The 21206-nt window shown below is 43.6% G+C and overlaps 1 protein-coding gene across 6 annotated transcripts in view; it reads right to left on the reverse strand.

The window, feature by feature from the left end:
* Positions 1 to 462: 462 nt before the first annotated feature.
* The window catches only part of SLC41A3 (solute carrier family 41 member 3), a 130112-nt gene continuing 109368 nt past the window's right edge, over positions 463 to 21206 (reverse strand). For 2 of the 6 annotated variants that reach the window (XM_086697246.1, XM_086697235.1), the window contains one exon: positions 1426 to 3037. In XM_086697246.1, the coding sequence (XP_086553372.1) occupies positions 3000 to 3037 (38 nt within the window). In that variant the 3' untranslated portion in view covers positions 1426 to 2999. Of the gene's footprint in view, positions 752 to 1425; positions 3038 to 15566; positions 17499 to 20643; positions 20833 to 21206 lie in introns of those variants that run through there. The other 4 variants (XM_086697237.1, XM_086697244.1, XM_086697245.1 and 1 more) reach the window with 4 other exon arrangements.

Here is a 21206-nt window from a genome sequence, read left to right on the forward strand (position 1 = left end):
CCGCTGGGGCCACAGTCAGACTGGTGCGTGCCTTCTCTTCCCCTCTCCTAGGGGCGGGATTCACTGTGGGGTGGTGTGGCCCGTCTGGGCTACTTGCACACTGCCAGGCTTGTGGTGCTGGCGATCTGGCGTATTAGCTGGGGTGGGTAGGCAAGGTGCACGGGGGCAGGAGGGGCAGGCTTAGCTTGCTTCTCCTTAGGTGATCCACCTCAGTAGGGGCCCTGTGGCAGCGGGAGGGAGTCAGATCCGCTGCCTGAGGTTTGGCTCTGCAGAAGCACAGAGTTGGGTGTTTGTGAGGAGCGAGCAAGTTCCCTGGCAGGAACTGGTTCCCTTTGGGATTTGGCTGGGGGAATGTGCGGGGGAGATGGCGCTGGGAGCGCCTTTGTTCCCACCAAACTGAGCTCTGTCGTCCGGGGGCTCAGCGGCTCTCCCTCCCTTTGTCCTCCAGCCTTCCCGCTTTCTGAGCAGAGCTGTTAACTTATGACCTCTCAGACGCTAAGTTGCACTTGCTGTCGGAACACACTCCATCAGTCCTGCCCCTCCGCTTTTGCAAGCCAGACTCGGGGGCTCTGCTTGGCCAGCGAGCCGCCCCTCTGCCCCGGCTCCCTCCCGCCCGTCCGTGGAGTGCGCACCGCCTCGCCACCCCTCCTACCCTCTTCCGTGGGCCTCTTGTCTGCGCTTGGCTCCGGAGACTCCGTTCTGCTAATCATCTGGCGGTGTTCTGGGTTATTTAGCCAGGTGTAGGTGGAATCTAAGTGATCAGCAGGACGCATGGTGAGCCCAGCGTCCTCCTACGCCGCCATCTTCTTCCCTATGATCATATTTGCTATTTACTTTAAGGTGAGGACTGGCAAAGTGATAGATCCTGAGGTTTTGAGTAATCATAATAAGTATCACTGTTGTTACTCATCACTCTTGTCATTGTTACCATTTTTGTAGTTAATTGTGGTTGACTGCATAAAATTTCTCTATCCACTGACAGTGTACAATTTATTGAAGACAGTGCAAGAGGGGGTTTCAGTACATGGAATTTTCTGTATCTTTCAGAATGTGAATTGCTTGCTCCAACCTGAGAAGCCCTAACCCACAACCTGAAGCAACCAGCCTTGGAGTTCCTCTCATTTTTAATCCTGATTCTAAGTTAGGAAAGCTAACTAATCACATAAAATGCCTTCTTCCAGCCAACCTGCTCCCTGCTTCCCCAGTCACAACCTCTGATCAGGCTGCACATTCCTTTTCACCCCAGAAAGCTTTCTACTTCTCCCTATGCCTTTGAGTCTCTTCCAAAAGAGCATATGGTCATGGCTGAGTCCTTTGCTATTTAGAGCAAGCTCTGAATGAACAGTGTGTGTTCTCATTTGGGTGGTCTTTACTGATGTCTAGGGAGGTTAGTAGACAGGGACCAAATAAAGCGCCCAGAATATATATGTTTTATAAGTTAACTTTTTCCCCAAATGAGTTATTTATTTATCCATACAGCTTAAAAAAAACAGATATAATTCACATACCACAAAATCTACTCTTTTAAAAGTGTACAATTCAGTTATTTACAGTCTATTCAGGAAGTTATGCAAACCATCATCATTGTCTAATTCCAGAACATTATCACCACCTCAAAAAGAAACCCAGGTTCAGGGCATCTAGTGTGTAGCATGGTGGTCATATTTAACAATACTCTGTTGTATACAAGAAAGTTAACTGTAAAAAGTAGAGCTTTAATGTTCTCACCATAATGACAACAACAACAAAATGATAATTATGTGAAAAAAGGATGCCTTGACTAATCTTACAGTGATAACCATTTCACAATATGTACACGCATCAAATCATCACATCGTACATCTTACACTATACAATGTTGTATGTCAACCATATTTCAGTAAAGTTGGAGTGGGGAAGAGAAACCCAGCCCTGATTAAATGATCGCTTCATTTTCCACCCCCCTCCCAACCCCTGGAAATCACCAATATGCTTTTTTTTCCCTCTATGGATTTGCCTATTCTGAATATTTTAAGTAAATGGAATAATAAAATATGTAACCATGTATGTCTGCCTTCTTTCTTATGCTTAGCATCATGTATCTAAGGCTCACCCATGTTTTAACATATACCAGTGCTTTATTACTCACCTTATTATATGTACATAATATTAAAAATATATATGCACACAGACATATATATATTCATGTGCCACCAAGTCCCTTATTTTTTAAATTGTGGAAAATATACATAACAAAACACTGGTCGTTGCAACACTTAAAGCCTCTGGGAGCCTGGAAAAAGGAAAGCTCTGAGCCAGAAAGTCCCTGGACTAGGGAGTACGGGGGCTGTCAGTGTTGGGGGTGGTAGACACCACAGGGGGAGCTCTGCTGAGGGGGTAGGTGGTGGCAGCGGTCTGAACTAGCTGTGTGGAATAAAAACAAAGAGAAAGAATCACCAAAAGCAAGGAAAAGTGGAAAAAGTTCAAGACAAGGACAAGACATAATAGAATCAGGGCTGTGCTATTTATGAGTTGGACCTACAGAGCTTGAAATTATTTCTGAAAAATACTGAAGTTTTGGGCCCTTCACTACTTCCTCAAAAGGAAGTATGCTAGAGACAACATGGCACACCGAGCATGACGGTTGACAAATCACTGTCAGTTATTTTGCAGGAATACAAATTGAGGCATTTCAGTTCCTCTGAACTTTGAGTTGAGCCTGACTTCTTTATTGTTGTTTCTGTCCTTAGTCTTCATCTGAATTCTTCACTGATGGTTCTGTCCACTCACCAGACATGATTGACTCATGCAGGTGCGTTAGATGGTCATTACACATTTTTTCCTCTCCTGTATCTCAATGTTACTCTCAACTGGAATATTTTAACCTGAACAATTCAGATTGGTTTGCTGTTCCCATGCTGCTTTTCAGACCAGTTTAATATCACATCATCTTCACAGCTAGTGCTCGCTCAAGTTGGCCTGTGAACTCATCTTTGTTAGGACAGTTGACACATTCAGGGCTACACAGCCTGAGAGATGTGCAGAACAGGTGCCTGTCCTGGGAAGAGTAGCCAGGTTTGGGAAATAATCCCCAGAGAGAAAACATTAGAGAACTTGGCATAGCACTGAGATAGAGATAACCAGTTCAAGAGTGGGAAAGGTCCTTGTACTAAAATCCTGGATGGCTATATTCTAGCCTCACAGAAAACAAAGAGGCAAGTGGCTTGCACTGCAGGACATTTTTTGGATAGAACAAGGGAAATTTGATGGCATGGGGTTTTTAGTAAGATGAAGTCTGGCAGTAAAGGATAGTAAAAGACACAGTGGTAGAGGGAACGAACAGTCTTTCATCCTGGGGGTTATATAATAAAAATGCCGACTCGTGATTGCCATAAACAATGTCATCTAGCTTCTGTGGTCCTACTTCTTCATCGCTAAAAGTAAAAGACTTACAGATTTAGCCATTTTTAACTATGTGAAATAGATTAGGTGTGACACCTCTTGAAAGAAGTTTCCCCTGCAAGATATGTGGCAGAATATATGTTTCAATGTAACAAAATATTATTGAAGGTCATAACTGCTACTGTGCAACTTTAGTCTTTCTCTAGAAATTTCTGCCCCTTGAATTGTGCACATTGTTATATTTTTCTTTCTTTTATGTTTCAAATAGAGTGTTTAAATTTGCCTTGCTTATCCACACAGATCCTGGAAATAAGAGCTTCGGTCCAGCAAAATTTTTTTAAAAAAACTCAATACAGTGCCATTAAGTACTACATTCCTGCCCTGCCACAACTTGCCCCACCCACTCAAAGACAGCAGCACACTCAGAAGACAGCAGCCCAGCCCTTCTTAGGAACCCACTGTGCCACCTAACCTCTGGTTACCAGAAGGCCAGCAGGGAGCCAGTTCTGGCAGTGCTCTCCTACCCATGGGAGTACCAGGGGCTTCCAACACCCTGCTCTCACATCTGAGACTCTTCAGGCCCACCCCAGGCCTTGCTCCTGAGACCTGCCCAGATCCAGCATATTCAGGAGCAGGGTGTGGCCGGAGGCATCTGGCTGCGGAGCCCAAGGTCATTGGAGCCCTTCCTGGCCCTCATTGCAGCCCAGCCCTGGCCCTAACTGCCCCTTTTGCCCAACCCCAACTTGCCTTAACCAAACCACAACCATCATCACAACCAGAAGAACCAACAAGGCCATGCTGCCCTTCCTGGAGTCCCATGTGCCACCCACCCACCCAAACCAGGACCCAGCTAAAGCTATCCTCTCAACAGCAGCCAAAAATGAGAGCTCCAGAGGGAGGGGGGCTCTGAAGAGGAGTGCAGCTCCTGAAAAGGAGGGTGGTCATGCATGGCCTGGGTCAGGACAGGAGGCAGTGCCCTGGGGCTGGCAGTCACCTGAAGGTCCTGAGAAGTGGCATGTCTTGAGGAGGGTTCCACTCTAATTCCTGCCCAGCCTCAAAGTGCAACTGGGATGTGTTTCTGTGTTTCTCTCTTTGCTTTTGAGTTTTGTCTTTATGTCAAGTGACCCTGGGCTTGCTGAGAGTGGCTCGCTGTTTCCTGAGAGCAGCTCCCTGTTTCCTGACAGCAGCAGCAATAAGAGAGACAGTAGGGCCTGAGGTCTGGATCACTCTTGTCTCCTCAAGACTGGATGGGTTTTTACTTGCTCTAGGGGGAATGTGTCTGTCCTTTGGTAAAGCAGCCTGAGTATCATGAAAAGAAGGGCTGTCTCTTCATAAGTTGGAGCCTCATCCCAGGGCTTAGATGGTTGGGGTACCAAGTGAATTGCTTGGGGCTCCCAGGATTCCATCAGGAAGAGGTTATAGGGAGCCCCTGGTTGGCCCTGGGTCTGGGTAAGGTTCGAAGAGGAAAGGCTGGGATGCTCTCTGCCCACCCAGTGGTAGGGGGACAGAGATGGCTACAGGGACTGAAGTGGGTAGATGAAGTTTGGGGGCTGGAGGTAGGGAGGGAAAGAGGCAGGAGGTGTCTGGAGGGAGCCTCACTTGAAGTGGTGACAGCAGCAGCAGAAAAAGGTGGGAGGCATAAGCCTACAGCACCCTATTTTCCCAGGCAGTCTCCCACCCATGTTCAGGGTTGGGTAGCTGAAGTGTCTGGGAGAAAAGCCAAGTGACTCATTTTCTGTGCTAAACCTGAACTTCTTGCCCTTCTCTTACTCCTTCATGCATTGCTCCACCCAGGCCCTCCTTAAACACTGGTCATACTTCTGGCTTCTGCTCTGTGGATGACACTAACAGGACAGGGTGGAACCACAGTTTCAGCTTCACAGTGACCAGTGCAGGTGCCTGGCCAGCCCTGCCTCTGATACCACATCTGGCGCAGCATCACTGTGAGGTGGCCACTGGCAGATTCACTTAGGGCTAGGAACTGAGGCTGCAAAGGCCCAAATGACTTGCCTAAGGCCAGTAGAAGGATTAAAACCTAGGTGTGGTGACCCCTAAAGCTGTCTCTAAAGAACAGACCATCTACTACAGAAACAGGTTGTGGAAGAGTAAATGGGTCATGGTGGGGTGGGGGTTGGCTCTTGCCTGGATTGGTCTGTTTCCTCACTTCCTTCCTACTGCCTGGAAGCACTGTACTTCCATCTCCTTCTAAACATCCTGCACTTTCCTATTGTCCTGTCCAGTCTGAGATAGAACAGAGAGATCTCTGTCTCTGGAGTGAAGATTAAGTTTATTATTCAGATGTAGAGTCATGTAAAAGGCTAACAAAATTAAAATTGAACATAAAAATCATGTAGAATGCTAATGGTTTGGATGAGGTGAAGATGGCAGGAGGTCTCTCAGACTCCTGTTAGTGATTGAGGCTTGGTCCAGGAGGGAGGGAGAAGGGAAAAGAATCTCACCTTTGGTGAACTTGACCCACATAGAGCCTCTGTTTAAAAATTTCATCTATTCAGTGTTTTATCCATAATCACATTTTTCTGAGCCCCTTTCCACATCTGGCCCAGAGTCCTCATAGAGCACACAGGCTGGAGACATCATCAGAGTGTAAACACAGCACTTGGACCTACACAACCTTCCTGACATGCAGCTTTTGATTGCCAAGGTAGCCATTTCAAAAATATCCATTGTGAATACACCCATTGCCAGCTGTTTGACACAGCTACTGGGGAAACAGCTAGATGAGAAACCAGGTCACTGCAACTATGAAATTCCCCTTTTATTAAGCCCTGGATAACTGACCACTTGAGTGACTCCCTTCTTATACTTTAATCCCTATAATTTTCTAATAAAGAGTGAACCTTGAAACCCTAGACACCCCTCCTGAGACTTCAATAAAGGCACACTCCCAAGTCTGCTTTTCTCTCCCTACCTGAGACCCTAATGTGTGGCCCTTGGGTGTGCTGTGTACCCTCCAGGACCTGTATTTTTTTTTCAAAGTTCTTTGGTGGTTGTTGCTGTGGTGCATCTTGCAATCATAATAAGAACCACAAGGGCCAGTCCAGCCTCAACAGTGGCTCTGGATGGGGAAATGCCTGTGGGTGCTCATCACAAGTAGTACATGCCCAGGTGAGTGCCTCAGGCACTCCTAACTGATAGCATCACTATCAATTGACTGAGACTGACACTAAACAGACTAAGGGACCCAAGTGAGACCATAGAGGCCTGCAGGAGAGAGCGAGGCCCAAGATGGTCTTCATGAAGGAAGTGCCATCTGAGTTGGGTCTACAAGATGAGCCAGGGGCAGCCACTGAGCTGGAACAAAAACATGACAAATGGATGAACAAATGAATGAACGAATGAATGGCTATCCATCTAGCAGAGAATGAAGCAGGGAAGCTCACCCATGCTGAGGGCTGAAACACAGTGCACACTGGGTGTGTTAGTCCATTCAGGTTGCTATAACAAAATACAGCAGACTGGATAACTTAGAAAAAGCAACCCTATTTGGAGGCTGAAAGTCAAGATCATGGTACCAGCATGGTTGGGTAAGGGACCTTTTCCTGGTTCATATCTGGTAGCTTCTTGCTATGTCTTCGCAAGGTGGAAGAGACTAGGTGTCTGTGTGGAGTCTTTTTATAGAAGCAAGAATCTCATTCATGAAAGCTCTGGCCTCATTACCTAAACACGTTCCAAGGACCCCAGCTTCTAACAATTTCACATTGGGCATTAGGATTTCAACATATGAATTTGGAGCAGGGGAGGGGACAGGGAATAAACATTCAGATTATAGCACAGACAGAATGGTGGTGAGGCCTATGGTGTAATGCCTGCCTCACTCACTTAGGGAAAGAATGTGGCACTGATGCTTTGGAGTGGAGACAGTGAACATAGCATGTTAGAAGGGGTATGTGCTACAGAGGAAAGATGGGGACTCAGGAAGCTTATAAGTGGGCTGGAGTGGACAGGAGGGGGCTAGGAACAGCAGGAGCAGGGGACAGTCATGTTGAAGAGATTGCACAGGACATCGTGCCCACTGTGAGGACTTTTCCTCCAGGTGGGGCAGCTTGTGCTGAGCAGGGGTGGGGCTCTGAATGCCCTGAAGGTATGAAGTGGGTAATAGCTAAGGAGACTTGGGGTGGGGAAGGCTGTCACTATAGATTGTGTAGGCAGGGAAGCCTTCTCTTAGGAAGTGACATGTGAGCTGATATGTATCTCTTGTATGGACCATGTTTCTAGCTTGCTAAATGTGGTGTTTTAGCATGTGCATCTGCCTACATATGTACACTGGACACGCCTTGTTGTAAACAACCCATTGGTATGTCTGAGTCACTTCATCTAGGCGTCCAGCCTTCCTGCTCACCATTTCAACTTAGAGGAATCATTCTCCAAGGGGTTTCCTTTTCAAATACAAACCAATCCATCCAGTGTCCACAACTCCAACCACTTCATCTATCAGACTCTCACACTTGGGGCCATTATCCACCTGCCCTAATAATGCCAGGGCCATGTACCAGAAAACTAGGGACGACCTCTATGTTCCAGAGTCCTGAAAGTATTCAAGCCAGCCAGTCCTAAGCCTGCTTACCTTTTCTACCTGTTCCTTTCTAAGGAAACTACAATAAGGAACTTTCTCACCCACTCCCTCTGCCTCCTGACCATCATGGCACATGTGGCCCTGTACGGTGTGATTTGCCCCCTCCTCTGGGAGCTCTGAGTAAAAACTGTCTTTTCAATAAAAGACCACATCCTGATATGTTTACCTTACTATAACACATTTATGAATACACTATATTTTAAAATAGTGAATGACAAGAGACCTCCTAGGCACTTTGAAGAGTGGGCAAACGAATAAACTATACATCTTTTCATAATATTCTCAAGTTTAATACCTTAAAATATATTAGAGTTCCTTTCCCCCATAAAATTTCAGACTTCATAAGAGTGGAGGGCATATAGGAAATTATATGGATCAGACCAGGCATCTGGAGAAGAGACTGGGAATGCACAAGTGATAGAAGAAAGAACAAGATGAATCCCCCTGGAAGATAATAGCTCCAGACTTGTTTATTTGGGAACATCAATCTTCCAGAGAATTTCCAGAGAAGTGCCTGGAGAGGGGATGGCTGGAGCCGAACTTGGCTGTTCACTCTATGGATGGAAGGGCTGAGAATTTCTGAGGGCTGTGGTTCTGGAGCAGCCTGGCCCAAAGGAACCACACAGAAAACTCTTCCCCAAGACTGCTGTCCTGGTTAGGATAAGGTTCAGCTGCTGTCAAAGAGGTCCCTCGCATGAGTTTGCATCTCTCTCCTGCTTGGTCTAGAGGCAGACAGTCCAGGGCTGGCCTGGTAGGGCTGCCCCAGGAACCCCTCTCCCTGAAGCCCTGTCATCCCAGAGGAGTTGCCTTTGTCCACACAGGCCAGGATGGAGCTCACATCCCAGCAGCAGGACAGGGAGAGAAGCAGAAAGTGCCTGATTCTCTCTGCTAGGAGACATCCCAGAAGTACAAATCACTTTGCTTCCCATCCAGGGGGGAAATCCTGGTCACACAACCAGCCCTGCCACAGAGGATGCTGGGAAATTTATAGCCTGGGCAGCCATATGCGCAGTTCAAAGTCAGGTGTCTGGTTACTTGCAGTAGTGGATAATGCCACCAGGAGCCACATGGACATGTCTGCCACATCCCTTTAAAAAACGTTCCCTCCCACCACCCAACGACTCCATATCCCAAGTTCATGTTTTATAAGAGATTGTCCATGAAATAAATTGGATTAATTCATAATTCAAGAACCAGCTGAAAATCATAGGCCAGTGGATGCTTTTCATTAGATTTGCTAGCAAATTGCTAGTGTAACCCCATTACAAACTCTGAAGCTTTTTGGCTGGCAAAGGTGACAGGGCCAGAGAGTGGGAGGATAATAGCAAAGTACCAAGTGATAAGATAAGAACCACATGGTCCTGCCAATAGATGCAGAAAAAACATTAGACAAAATACAGCATCCTTTCTTGATGAAAACCCTCAAGAAAGTCGGGATAGAAGGGACATACTTAAACATCACAGAAGCCATTTCTGAAAAACCCACAGCTAATATCATCCTCCATGGGGAAAAACTGAGAGCTTTCCCCTTAGATCAGGAACACGACTGGGATGTCCACTCTCACCTCTATTGTTTAACATAGTATTGGAAGTCCTAGCATCAGCAATCCAGACAACAAAATGAAATAAGAGACATCAAAATTGGCAAAGATGAAGTCAAACTTTCACTTTTTGCAGATGAAATGATACTCTACATGGAAAACCTGACAGACTCCACCAAAAGTCTGCTAGAACTGATACATGAGTTCAGCAAGGTCGCAGGGTACAAAATTAATGTACAGAAATTGGTTGAATTTTTATACACCAATAATGAAGCAACGGAAAGAGAAATAAAGAAACATCCCATTCACAATTGCACCAAGAACCATAAAATACCTAGGAATAAACCTAACCAAAGATGTAAAAGTTCTGTATGCTGAAAACTATAGAAAGCTTATGAAGGAAATTGAAGATGATAAAATGAAATGGAAAAACATTCCATGCTCATGGATTGGAAGAATAAATATTGTTAAAATGTCAATAATACCCAAAGCAACTACACATTCAATGCAATACCAATCAAAATTGCACCAGCATTCTTCTCAAAGCTAGAACAAACATTCCTAAAATTTGAATGGAACCACAAAAGACCCTGAATAGCCAAAGTAATATTGAAGAAGAAAACCAAAATGGCAGGCATCACAATCCCAGACTTTGGTCTCTACTACAAAGCTGTAATCATCAAGACAGTATCGTATTGGCACAAAAACAAACACACAGACTAATGGAATAGAATAGAGACCCTAGAATTGGACCCACAAATGTATGGCTAACTAATCTTTGACAAAGCAGGAAAGAGTACCCAATGGAAAAAAACACAGTCTCTTTAACAAATTGTGCTGGGAGAACTGGACAGCAACATGCAGAAGAATGAAACTAGACCACTTTCTTACATCATACATACAAATAAACTCAAAATGGATGAAGGATATGAATGTGAGACAGGAAACCATCAAAACCCTAGAGGAGAAAGCAGGGAAAAACCTCTTTTACCTCAGCTGCAGCAATTTCTTGACACATATCCAAAGGCAAGGGAATTAAAAACAAAAATGAACTATTGGGATCTCATCAAGATACAAACTTCTTCACTGCAAAGGAATCAATACAACTAAAAGGCAACTGACAGAATGGGAAAAGATATTTGCAAATGACACATCAAATAAAGGGCTAGTATCTAACATCTATAAAGAACTCACCAAATTCCACACCCAAAAAACAAATAATCTAGTGAAGAAATGGGCAGAAGACATGAATAGACACTTTTCCAAAGAAGATATCCAGATGGCCAACAGAGACATGAAAAGATGCTCAAAGTCACTCATCATCAGGGAAATACAAATCAAAACTACAGTGAGATATCACCCGACACCAGTCAGAGTAGCTAAAATGAACAAATCAAGAGACTATAGATGCTGGAGAGGATGTGGAGAACCAGGAACCCTCTTGCATTGCTGGTGGGACTGCAAACTGGTGCAGCCACTCTGGAAAACAGTGTGGAGGTCTCTTAAAAAATTAAAAATAGAACTACCCTATGACCCAGAAATAGCACAGCTAGGAATCTACCCAAAGGATACAGGAATGCTGATGCATAGGGGCACATGTACCCCAATGTTTACATCAGCAGTATCAACAATAGCCAAAGTATGGAAAGAGCCCAAATGTCCATCGATGGATGAATGGATAAAGAAGATGTGGTTTATATATAAGATGGAATACTACTTGGCAATGAGAAAGAATGAAATCTGGCCATTTGAAGCAATGTGGATGGAACTGGAGGGTATTATGCCCTCCAGGGTGAAATAAGCCAGGCAGAGAAAGACAGATACTATATGTTTTCACTTATATGTGGATCTTGAGAAACTTAACAGAAGACCATGGGGGAGGGGAAGAGGGAAAAAAAAGTTACAGATTAGGAGGGAGGCAAACCATAATAGACTCTTAAGGACTGAGAACAAGCTTAGAGTAGATGGGGGGTGTGGGAGAGGGGAAAGTTGGTGATGGGCAGGGAGGAGGTCACTTGTTGGGATGAGCAGTGGGTATTGTATAGAAACCAATTTGACAACAAATTATACTTAAAAATAAAAATAAATAAATAAGTTTCTCCATTAAGAAAAAGACTTACATGTAAGTCAAGAAACCACAAATCTCCTAGAAGAAAACATAAACAGTAAGCTCTTGAACATCAATCTGAACAGTATGTATGTATGTATGTGTGTATGTATGTATGTATGTATGTATTTTGGATCTGCCTCCTCACACAAGGGAAACAGAAGAAAAAATGAACACCCTTGATGACATCAAACTAAAAAGTTTTGCACAGCAAAGGAAACCAATAATGAAATGAAAAGGCAACACACTGAATGGAAGAAGATATTTGCAAATGTTGCAAATACGGGAGTTAACATCCAAAATAGATAAAGAACTCACTCACACAACTCAATAAAAAGTAAACAATCCAGGGGCGCCTGAGTGGCTCATTCAGTTGAGCATCAGACTTTGATCAGGTCATGATCTCGTGGTCTGTGAGTTTGAGCCCCATGTCGGGCTCTGTGCTGACAGCTCAGAGCCTGGAGTCTGTTTCCGATTCTGTGTCTCCCTCTTTCTCTGCCCCTCCCCACTCATGCTGTTTCTCTCTCTCTCTCTCTGTCAAACATAAACATTAAAAAAAGTAAACAATCCAACTTAAAAATGAGCACAGCATCTGAATAGATATTTTTCCAAAGAAGACATACTCATGACCAACATGAAAAGATGAAAAGATGGTCAATATCATCAGAGAAATGCAAATCAAATGCACAATGAAATATCACCTCATACCTGTCAGAATGGCTATTATCAAAAAAGATAAGAAAGAGCAGGTATTGGCGAAGATATGGAGAAAAGGGAATGCTCATGCGCTGTTGGTGGGAATGTAAATTGGTGCAGCCACTGTGGAAAACAGTGTGATGGTTCCTCAAAAAAATTAAAAATAGAACTACCATACAATCCATCAATTACACTCTTGGGTATTTATTCTAAGAAAACAAAAATACTACTTCCAAGAGATCTATGTCTCCCAATGTTTATTGCAGCATTATTGACAACAGCCAAGATATGAAAACAACCCAACTGTCCATCAATAGATGAATGGATAAAGAAGAATGTAATATACATATACACAATGAAGTATTACTTTAAAAAAGAATGAAATCTTCCCATTTGTGACAAATGGGTGGATCTGGAGGACATTATGCCAAGCCGAATAAATCAGTGAAAGACATACCATATGATTTCACTTATATGTGGAATTTCTAAAAAATGAAACAAATAAAACAGAATCTGATTCATAGACACAGAGAATAATCTGGTGGTTGACAGAGGGGAGAGGATGGTCGTAGACAAAATGGGGAAAGGGTGATCTTCCAGTTACAAAGGTACAAACTCCCAGTTATAAAATAAATAAGACGTGGGGATGCAACATACATAATGAGGAATATAGTTAATAATGCGTAACAACTCTGTATGGTGACAGAGGGTAGGTAGTGTTACCATGGTGTTAATTTTGCGTGTATATAAATGTTAAACTACATTTTGTACATTTGAAACTCATATAATATTGTATGTTAACTATACTTCAATAAAAGAATAAAATACACAATTATAAAATAATCAAAGATGCTGACAAAGATTAATGTACAAAATGTTCACTGTGGTGTGTACAATGGCCAAAAATTAGAAGCAATTTAAATGCCTTATCAATAAGATAATCAGGTATGTATTGTACTATATAATAATTACCATACTGCTTAAAAATCATGTTTCTGAAGAAGCTTTGGCACTGTGGGGAGATACAATGAGCTTAGAAATGAGCTTTCTAATGAGGCCTGCTAAACTTCCTAGGTCCCAAAGGGGACTCTCAGTTTGTTCAACAAATCTTATTTCTGCCCCCATCTTCACTCTAAGTAAAAACTACCACTGTCTTCACAGTTTGAGTCAATAATCTAAAAATTGTTCTTGATTGTTTTCTTCCTCTGTCACTGGATAGTCATTTCCTAGGCCAGTTTTGCAGAAACTACCTTTTAAGACCTCCAGGCCACCCTCTCCTTCCTCCTCTAGTCCCCTTCTCTCCCATCCCCTCCACTTCTCCATTCCTCTGTGCCTTGCCCTCCCTAACCCCCAAATTCCCAGTACACTAGGTCTCCTTTTTCAGATGACCACAGTGACCTACTTCTCCTAGGGAGGGGCCCTGGCTCCCACTCTCCCACCCAGAGTCCACAGTAGCCAGATGTGTCTTGCCCAATGGAAGTCGACTATATCAATCCCTGCCGGACCCCCGGCAGGAGTGGATCCCCTGCTCTTCAGAACAAAACCCAAACCCTTTCCTGTGAAACTAAGCTTTGACTAATGAGAGAGATCAGTGGAAACCACTGGCTCAGCAGCCAGGCCCACAGCTCACAGAAGGAGAAAGTTTTATTAGCAGAGCACTTCACCATCAGAGCTGATTGCTTTCCAGGCCCTGAGCTGTGGGATGTTCATTCTTAGAGACACATAGCAAAATGCACCAGTGGGTTGGTCCTGTACACAAAGGGTGCTAGTCCAATCCCTCCCTCCCTACTCTCACTCTCTATCTCTGATCCGATTAACCTAACACTCCAGCTTCCTTCTGTCTAGAATGCCCCTTCTCCATTTCTTGTGTCAAACCCATACACCTGGGGCCTACTAGACACCACCTCCTTCAGGAAGCCACCCTGATACCTCAAGCAGTAGATGAACATATGCTGTGCTTTGAATATCCTTCCCCTTGCACCTATGAACAGGTGACTGTACTGTAGTTATGTCCCTGCCTTGTCTTCCCAATTGGCCCATGAATTCTTCAGGTGGGATCTATGTGTGGTTCATCTTGGGGGGGAGCCCAATGTCATTTGGCTGAATGTCCAGCATATGGGCTTCTCAGAGAGGAAGCCACATAGGCAAAGTATCTGTGGGAAAGTGAATGATTCAGTGTGTGCAAGTGCAGGGTGATGGTGAAAAGGTCTTCATGGGGACAGGTAGGAGAGTCCTAAAAGCCCACTAAATGACTGGGACTTGCCCTGAAGGGGAGAAGAGCCATGGATGGATTCTAAGGAGAGCAAAACTGGTTGACCACACATTGAATTGTCCATCATAAAGAAAAACCAAACTTGGTGGGGGAGCCACAAGACCCCCACCCTGTCCCTAGTACTTTTTCTTGCTTCCCCTGGCCCTGCTGTAAGGGGGGATGGAGCATCTTCTCTGGTCAGATGCAAGGACCATCCCTGGGCAGGGTCACAGCATGTTGAAAAACTGCACACAGTGCAGCTGGGCATCACCAAAGCAGTCAGGGGACCTCTTGGAGATTCCTCGTGTTTCTTAGAAGCCCACAGGGTAGGTCCCTGATAGCTATCTGAAACCACAAATTCACTGCCAAAAAAATGTAAATACCTGTTTTCTGGAAACCAGGCTTTTACAGCCACCTTTTTGGCATCCCCTACATCCCTCCAAGCTGCTGTCTCTTACCATAAATCCCCCAGAATGTCTGGATCCTCATGGAGTGCCCCTTTGAACTTTGAATTGGATAAACAGCCAATACTTCAGGCCTCTTAGAAGGACTGCTCCATGCTACTGTTATAAAAAGGAAAAGCCATCACAGTGGAGAGATCCAACTACTGCATTACAGTCAGGAAACTCAGTTGCAAGCTTCAGTGACCCCTAAGCCACTTTGGGGCCCACCGCCACACCACTTCTGACTCCCACACAGTCTGGTTCATGGGACTTTGTTACCCTGTTGTGAACTCTTGGTCACAATTACCACAGGCACAGGACCCAAATGCTCCCCTTGGTCCTTCTGAAAATGTTGGGCAATGTTAGTGTAGGAAGGTAATACACAATCTCTGCATTTCTGCCCTGCAATCCTCTCGTGATAATTCCCTTAAATCATTTTTCCATTTAGTTGTTCTGGTGACTTCCCAAGTACTACATCACTATACACTCCTCCCACTGGGGCATGCCTCAGCCCTAATTCTGTGTGGGGAGGATGCAAAAACAGTATCTGTGATACATCTTTCTGGAGCTTTTATTACAGGATTTGGTAGAACTTCCCCCCTTTTCCTAAACATGGAAGAAAAGACAGAGAAGAGCAGGGGAGGGGAGAAGTGTTCCAAGAAAAAACCCAGTCACGATGGGGACAGAGGGATGAACCTGCAACTAGAGCGACCTCTCCTCTTGTAGGCCATAGATGTGGGATACCCTCTTGATTTGAATCCCATGCAGAGAACTCCAGAGCAGTTTGCAAGCCTCTGTCCATGGAACCAAGTTCTCTTGTCTAAGCGTCCTTGCACACCCAGCGTGTACTTCTTGTACCCTTCCAGCCTCTGACCAATCTCCTGTACCATGTCGCCAGACTCCCTGGAGCTCAGCATCTTTTTTTCTTTCCATTTAAAATGTATAGAGTATGGCTCGACCTCCCCAGTATTTGATCCCTGCCTTGGCCATCCCCCATGAGAGATTAAACTGACTTAACTTTATTTTGCTTGCCATTCTGGTTCTTGCTTGGCAGCCTAAAACACAAGTGTCTTAGAATAAGATATGAGGAACATGATGGCCACTCCATGCCAACCCTGGCTCTGGCCAAAGGAGGAGGCTGGGGTCATACCATCAAGCTGCCTGGTGTGGAGGAGTTTCGTTTTGAGAACACAGTCCAGGGCTTTATTACTGCTGCTAGTGCCTTGGGTGGAGGAGGTACCAGGGCCACATTGGGGGCTGAACTGGAGGCAGAGGATGCTCCAGGGCCACACTGAGATGCTGTGCTGGAGATGGGGGTCTTTCACTTCAGGCTGGGTGGGGAATGGCAGGCACTATGTGCTTCTGCTCTGTCTCCTGGTCCCCTTCAGGCCTCTGTGTTTCTTTACTGAACAACCAGGCAGGTATAGCTGGCTCATGCCGGCAGCATTTTCTACTGCCTCTGACACCTGCTGAGCCTCCTGGGTTTGGGAAGGATTGCAGCTGTTGGAGTCAGCAGAAGGGGAGGGCGTTGCTGTGATGGCATGGCCCTCCATCTTGGGTTTCTCAGAACTCAAAATCCAGGAGGTGGCCATACCACTGTTAAACTTCCAGGCTGTTGATGGGTCCTAGATCTGGTCCCACACATAGCCCATGTTCATTATCACTTGAGTCACCTGGGGTTCCTTGGTGTCATGGAGTGGCTCATTGTGAGGCCTGAGTTCCTTCTCCTGCACCACATTATGGATCTCTCATAATATCTTCTAACATTCTTCTGTCACTGGGGTTGAGGACCATCAGTTTTCTCAAGAGGTTTTCACATTCAAGAGGGAAGAATTTTGGATATGGTATTGTCTCCTCAGGATCTGCTTCCATAGCTGCCAGAAGTCCTCTCCCACAAAAGGCAGGGGCACCAGTGACCATGGTGACAGACTGGTTCCCAGGATCCACACATCCATCACAGGGCCAGAAGAGTTCTGAGGGAGCATAAGTTGGGGGGTGGGGGCTGCCACAGTAGACGTTCAGCTTATGGCTGATGGTGAACGCATTGCTGAGGCTAAAGTCTACAATTTTTATGATCAGGTTAACACCAAAAAGTAGGCTCTCCAGCTTCAGGTCCCTGAAGGCTGATGACACTGGCAGTACTGCACAGTGCATACTAGCTGCTATAATTTGCCTTGAGACTCTTTCTCTGTCATGCAGCCATGGCCCAGTAAATAACCAAATATGTCACCCCCACTAATGTACTCTGAGATGAGGAAGAGTGTTTCTGTACTGTCAGTCACCTGGAGCATTTTTATGATATTGGTGTGATCCCAGCCCTTCATGCTATGGACTTCACAGAAAAGTCTTAGGAAGCTGGAGGAGGTCTGCTGACTCTTGTTAATGACCTTACTGAAGGAAGACAGCATTTGTGACATTTACCCCAATAAGATCATCAGCACAGTCTTCTTCAGCAGCCTCAGAGGCCAAATGACAGTGGGTTGATCTATTCAAAATGTTGGGGAAAAAATGCCAACCAACAATCCTACTCTGGCAAAACTGTCTTTCAAAAATGAGAGAGAGATTGTTGATTCATTATATTATACATCTTAAACTAACATGACATCATATGTTTATAAAAGTTCAGAAAGAAAGAGAAAGAGAAAGGGAAGGGAAGGAAGGAGGAAGGGGAGGAAGGGACAAAGGGAGGAAGGGAGGGAGGGAGGGGGTCAAGGAAGGAAAGGGAAGGGGAGAAAGGAAAGGAAAGGAAAGGAAAAGAAAGGAAAGGAAAGGAAAGGAAAGGAAAGGAAAGGAGGAAGGTAAGGAAGGGGAAGAAGGGAAGGAAGGAAGGGAACGGAAGGGAAGGGACCAGCAGAAAGGATTTGGAGGGAAGAATGGAATGGAAGAAAGGATGGGAGGGAGGGAGGGAGGGAGGGAAGGAAGGAAGGAAGGAAGGAAGGAAGGAAGGAAGGAAGGAAGGAGAGAAGAAGGAGGGAGCAAGGAAAGAAGAAAAGGAGGGAGGGAAGGAGAAAGAGAGGGAGGGAGAAAAGGAAGGAAGGATGGAAGGGAGGGAGGGAGGATGGAGGGAGGGATTCTCCCCCCTCCCCAAGAAAAAACGAGGGATAAATTAAGACATTCTCAGATATGCCAAAGCTTAGAACATTGCTACTTCTAGACCAGCCCTGCAATGAAGGGAGTAGTTCAGGCTGAAATTAAAAGGCAATGGAAAGTAACTCAAAGTCTTATGAAGAAATAGAGATCTCTGGTAAAAAGAAATATATGGATGAGTATAAAAGCTAGTATTATTATAACTTTAGTTTCCATCTCTACTTTTTCCTTTCTACATTGAGACTAATGTAGTTTTTTAAAAGAAGTATTACTCTATGTTTTAGACTCAATCCAAAAGTATATAATTTTTTGACATCACTAACTGAAAGGAGGTGGGGTCAGAGCTGTAAAGGAGCAGAGTGTTTCCATGCTATTGAAGTTAAACTAGTATAAATACACATTAGGGTATTATAACTTACTATGTTAAATGTACTTCCCATGATAACCATGAAGAAAGCAGCTGTAGAATATACACAAAAGGAGATGAGAAAATAATGTAAACATTTCACTAGAAAAAATCAACTAAACACAAGAGAAGACAGTAATGCAGGAAATAAGGCACCAAAAAAAAGAAAAAAAAAACCAAACAAAACAAAAACCCGCTATAAAGCACACAGAAAGCAAACAGCAAAGTGATAGAAACAAATCCCTCCTTACCAGTAATTACTTCAAACAAAAGTGGATTAAACTCTCCAGTCAAAAAGCAGAGATTGGCAGAATGGGTTAAAAAATATGATTGAAGTATTTGCTGTCTACAAGAGACTGATTTTAGATCAGAAGACATAAATAGAGTTAAAGGGAAAGTATGGAAAAGATATTCTATACAAATAGCACCCAAAAAGATCAGGGGTGGTTATACTATCAGACAAAATTGATTTTAAATAAAATATATCCACGTTCATAGTAGCAGAGTAAACAATAGCTAAATGTGAAAGCAACCCAAATGTACATCAATGGATGAATGGATAACCAAAATGTGGTCTATACATACAAAAGAATATTTTCCTGTCTTGAAAAAGAAGGAAGTTAGGCTACAACATAGAAGAACCTTGAGAAAAGTATGCTAAGTGAAATAAACCAGTCAAAAAAAGACAAATAATGTATTATTCCACTTCTAGGAAATACTTAGAAGAGTCAAAATCATAAAGACAGAAAGTACAACACTGTTTGCCAGGGGCTGAGGACTGGGAGGAATAGGTAGTCTTTGTTCAATGGATATGGTGTCTCAGTTTTACAAGGTGAAAAGAGTTCTGGACATGGATGGTGGTGATGGTTGCCCAACGTTGTGAATGGATTTAACACCACTGAACTGTATACTTAAAAATTAAAATGGTAAATTTTGCTGTATTTTAGTGCAATAAGAAAAACTGGGGGAGGGGAATTTTGTCTCTCTCTTACCAGCTCTCTTGTGACTTTCTGTATGTGTACTCAGGTGGGCAGGCAAGAAAGTGAGTAGGAAAAGCTAGCAGAGAGTAACCAGCACAGGCTAAAGATTCCAGACCATATTTCATACTCCTGAGCAAGATAGACTTCGTTTTCCTGCTTTCATTTACATTAATCTCAATTCCTCTTTCCCACAAAACCATATTATCCTATGAAAACTATGAAATTGAGAAGAACAAATTACTGGCACTGGAAAGCGTGAAAGAGGATTAGCAATGGAAATAACTCTTGAGCCATTTATTCACCATGAACAGATGATCTCTGTTAGATTAAAATTCCATGTTAATCCAGCTCAACCTTCAACATCTGCTGAGAAAGGACAAAGGGAACTTGAACAGAACATATACTTAAAGTAGTTGAGGACTTTATTTCATAGCCCATCAATTTAACACATCATGCAAGGAAGAAAATCTATTGAGTATTAGACTAACTGGTTAACCTAGGTTTTGTTAATATAAAATACATCAATATCCTTACCAAGTACATACTGAAGTAGTGAAAATTCACTAAGCACCAAAGAACACAAGTATACTTTATTTCACTTCACTTTATTGCACTTTGCAGATACTGTGGTTTTTCTTAATTTTTTTTTTTTTTTTTTTTACAAATTGAACGTTTCTGGCAACCCTGTCAAACAAGTCTATCAGCACCATTTTTCCCCAACAGCATTTGCTGACTTCATGTCCCTGCTTCACATTTTGGTAATTCTCACAGTATTTCAAACTTCATCATTTATCATATTTGTTATAGTGATCTGTGATCACTGAAAGCTCAGATGATGGTTAGCATTTGTTAGCAATAAAATATTTTTTAATTAAGGCATGTGCATTGTTTTAGACATAACTTTAATATTCTCTAGGAGAACAAAAACACATTTTGACTTTGCCTTACTGCAATATTAGGTCTATTGCAATGGTTGGGAACAAAACCTGCAATATCTCCAAGGTATGCCTGTATTTTTGATATGTGAAAAAGACTGGAGAAGCATTGAGACCTCACTCTGAATCCAACAAAATAAATATAAAGGGGGAATTGGAAATGTTAAAAGCATCTGTACCAGTCAGTGTTCTCTAGAGAAACAGGACCAATAGGATATATACAGATATACAGAAAAAGATTTATTAGGTGGGATTGGTTAACACAATAATGGAAGCTGAGAAGGAAGTCCCACAATCTGCCATCTGCAAGCTGGAGGCCCACGAAAGCCAGTGGTATGGTTCTAGTCCCAACTTTCACACCTGACAACCAGGGGAGCCAGTGGTGTTAAGTCCCAGTCTGAGTACAAAGGCCTGAAAAACAGCAGCATAAATGTCCAAGAGTAGGAGTAGATGGATACCCCAGCTCAAGCACAGGACAAATTTGCCCTTCCTCTGCTGTTTTGTTCTATTAAGGTCCTCAATGGATTGGATGATGCCCAGTCTCATAAGGAATGGCGATCTTCTTTCTCAATCTACTGCTCCAACTGCTAATCTCTTCTGGAAACATTCTCACAGATACACTCAGAATTAAAGTGTTATCGGCTATCTGGGTACCCCTTAACCTAAGTAAGCTGACATATAAAATTAACCATCACAGCATATAATGAATTTGGATCTACCCTTTTTAAAACATTATTTATTTATTTATTTATTTATTTTTATTTATTTATTTTTTTGAGTTGCAG

This window comes from Puma concolor, chromosome A2 (genome assembly GCF_028749965.1).
Source record: "Puma concolor isolate L17-30 chromosome A2, mPumCon1.1.hap2, whole genome shotgun sequence".
Taxonomy (NCBI): Eukaryota; Metazoa; Chordata; class Mammalia; order Carnivora; family Felidae; genus Puma; species Puma concolor.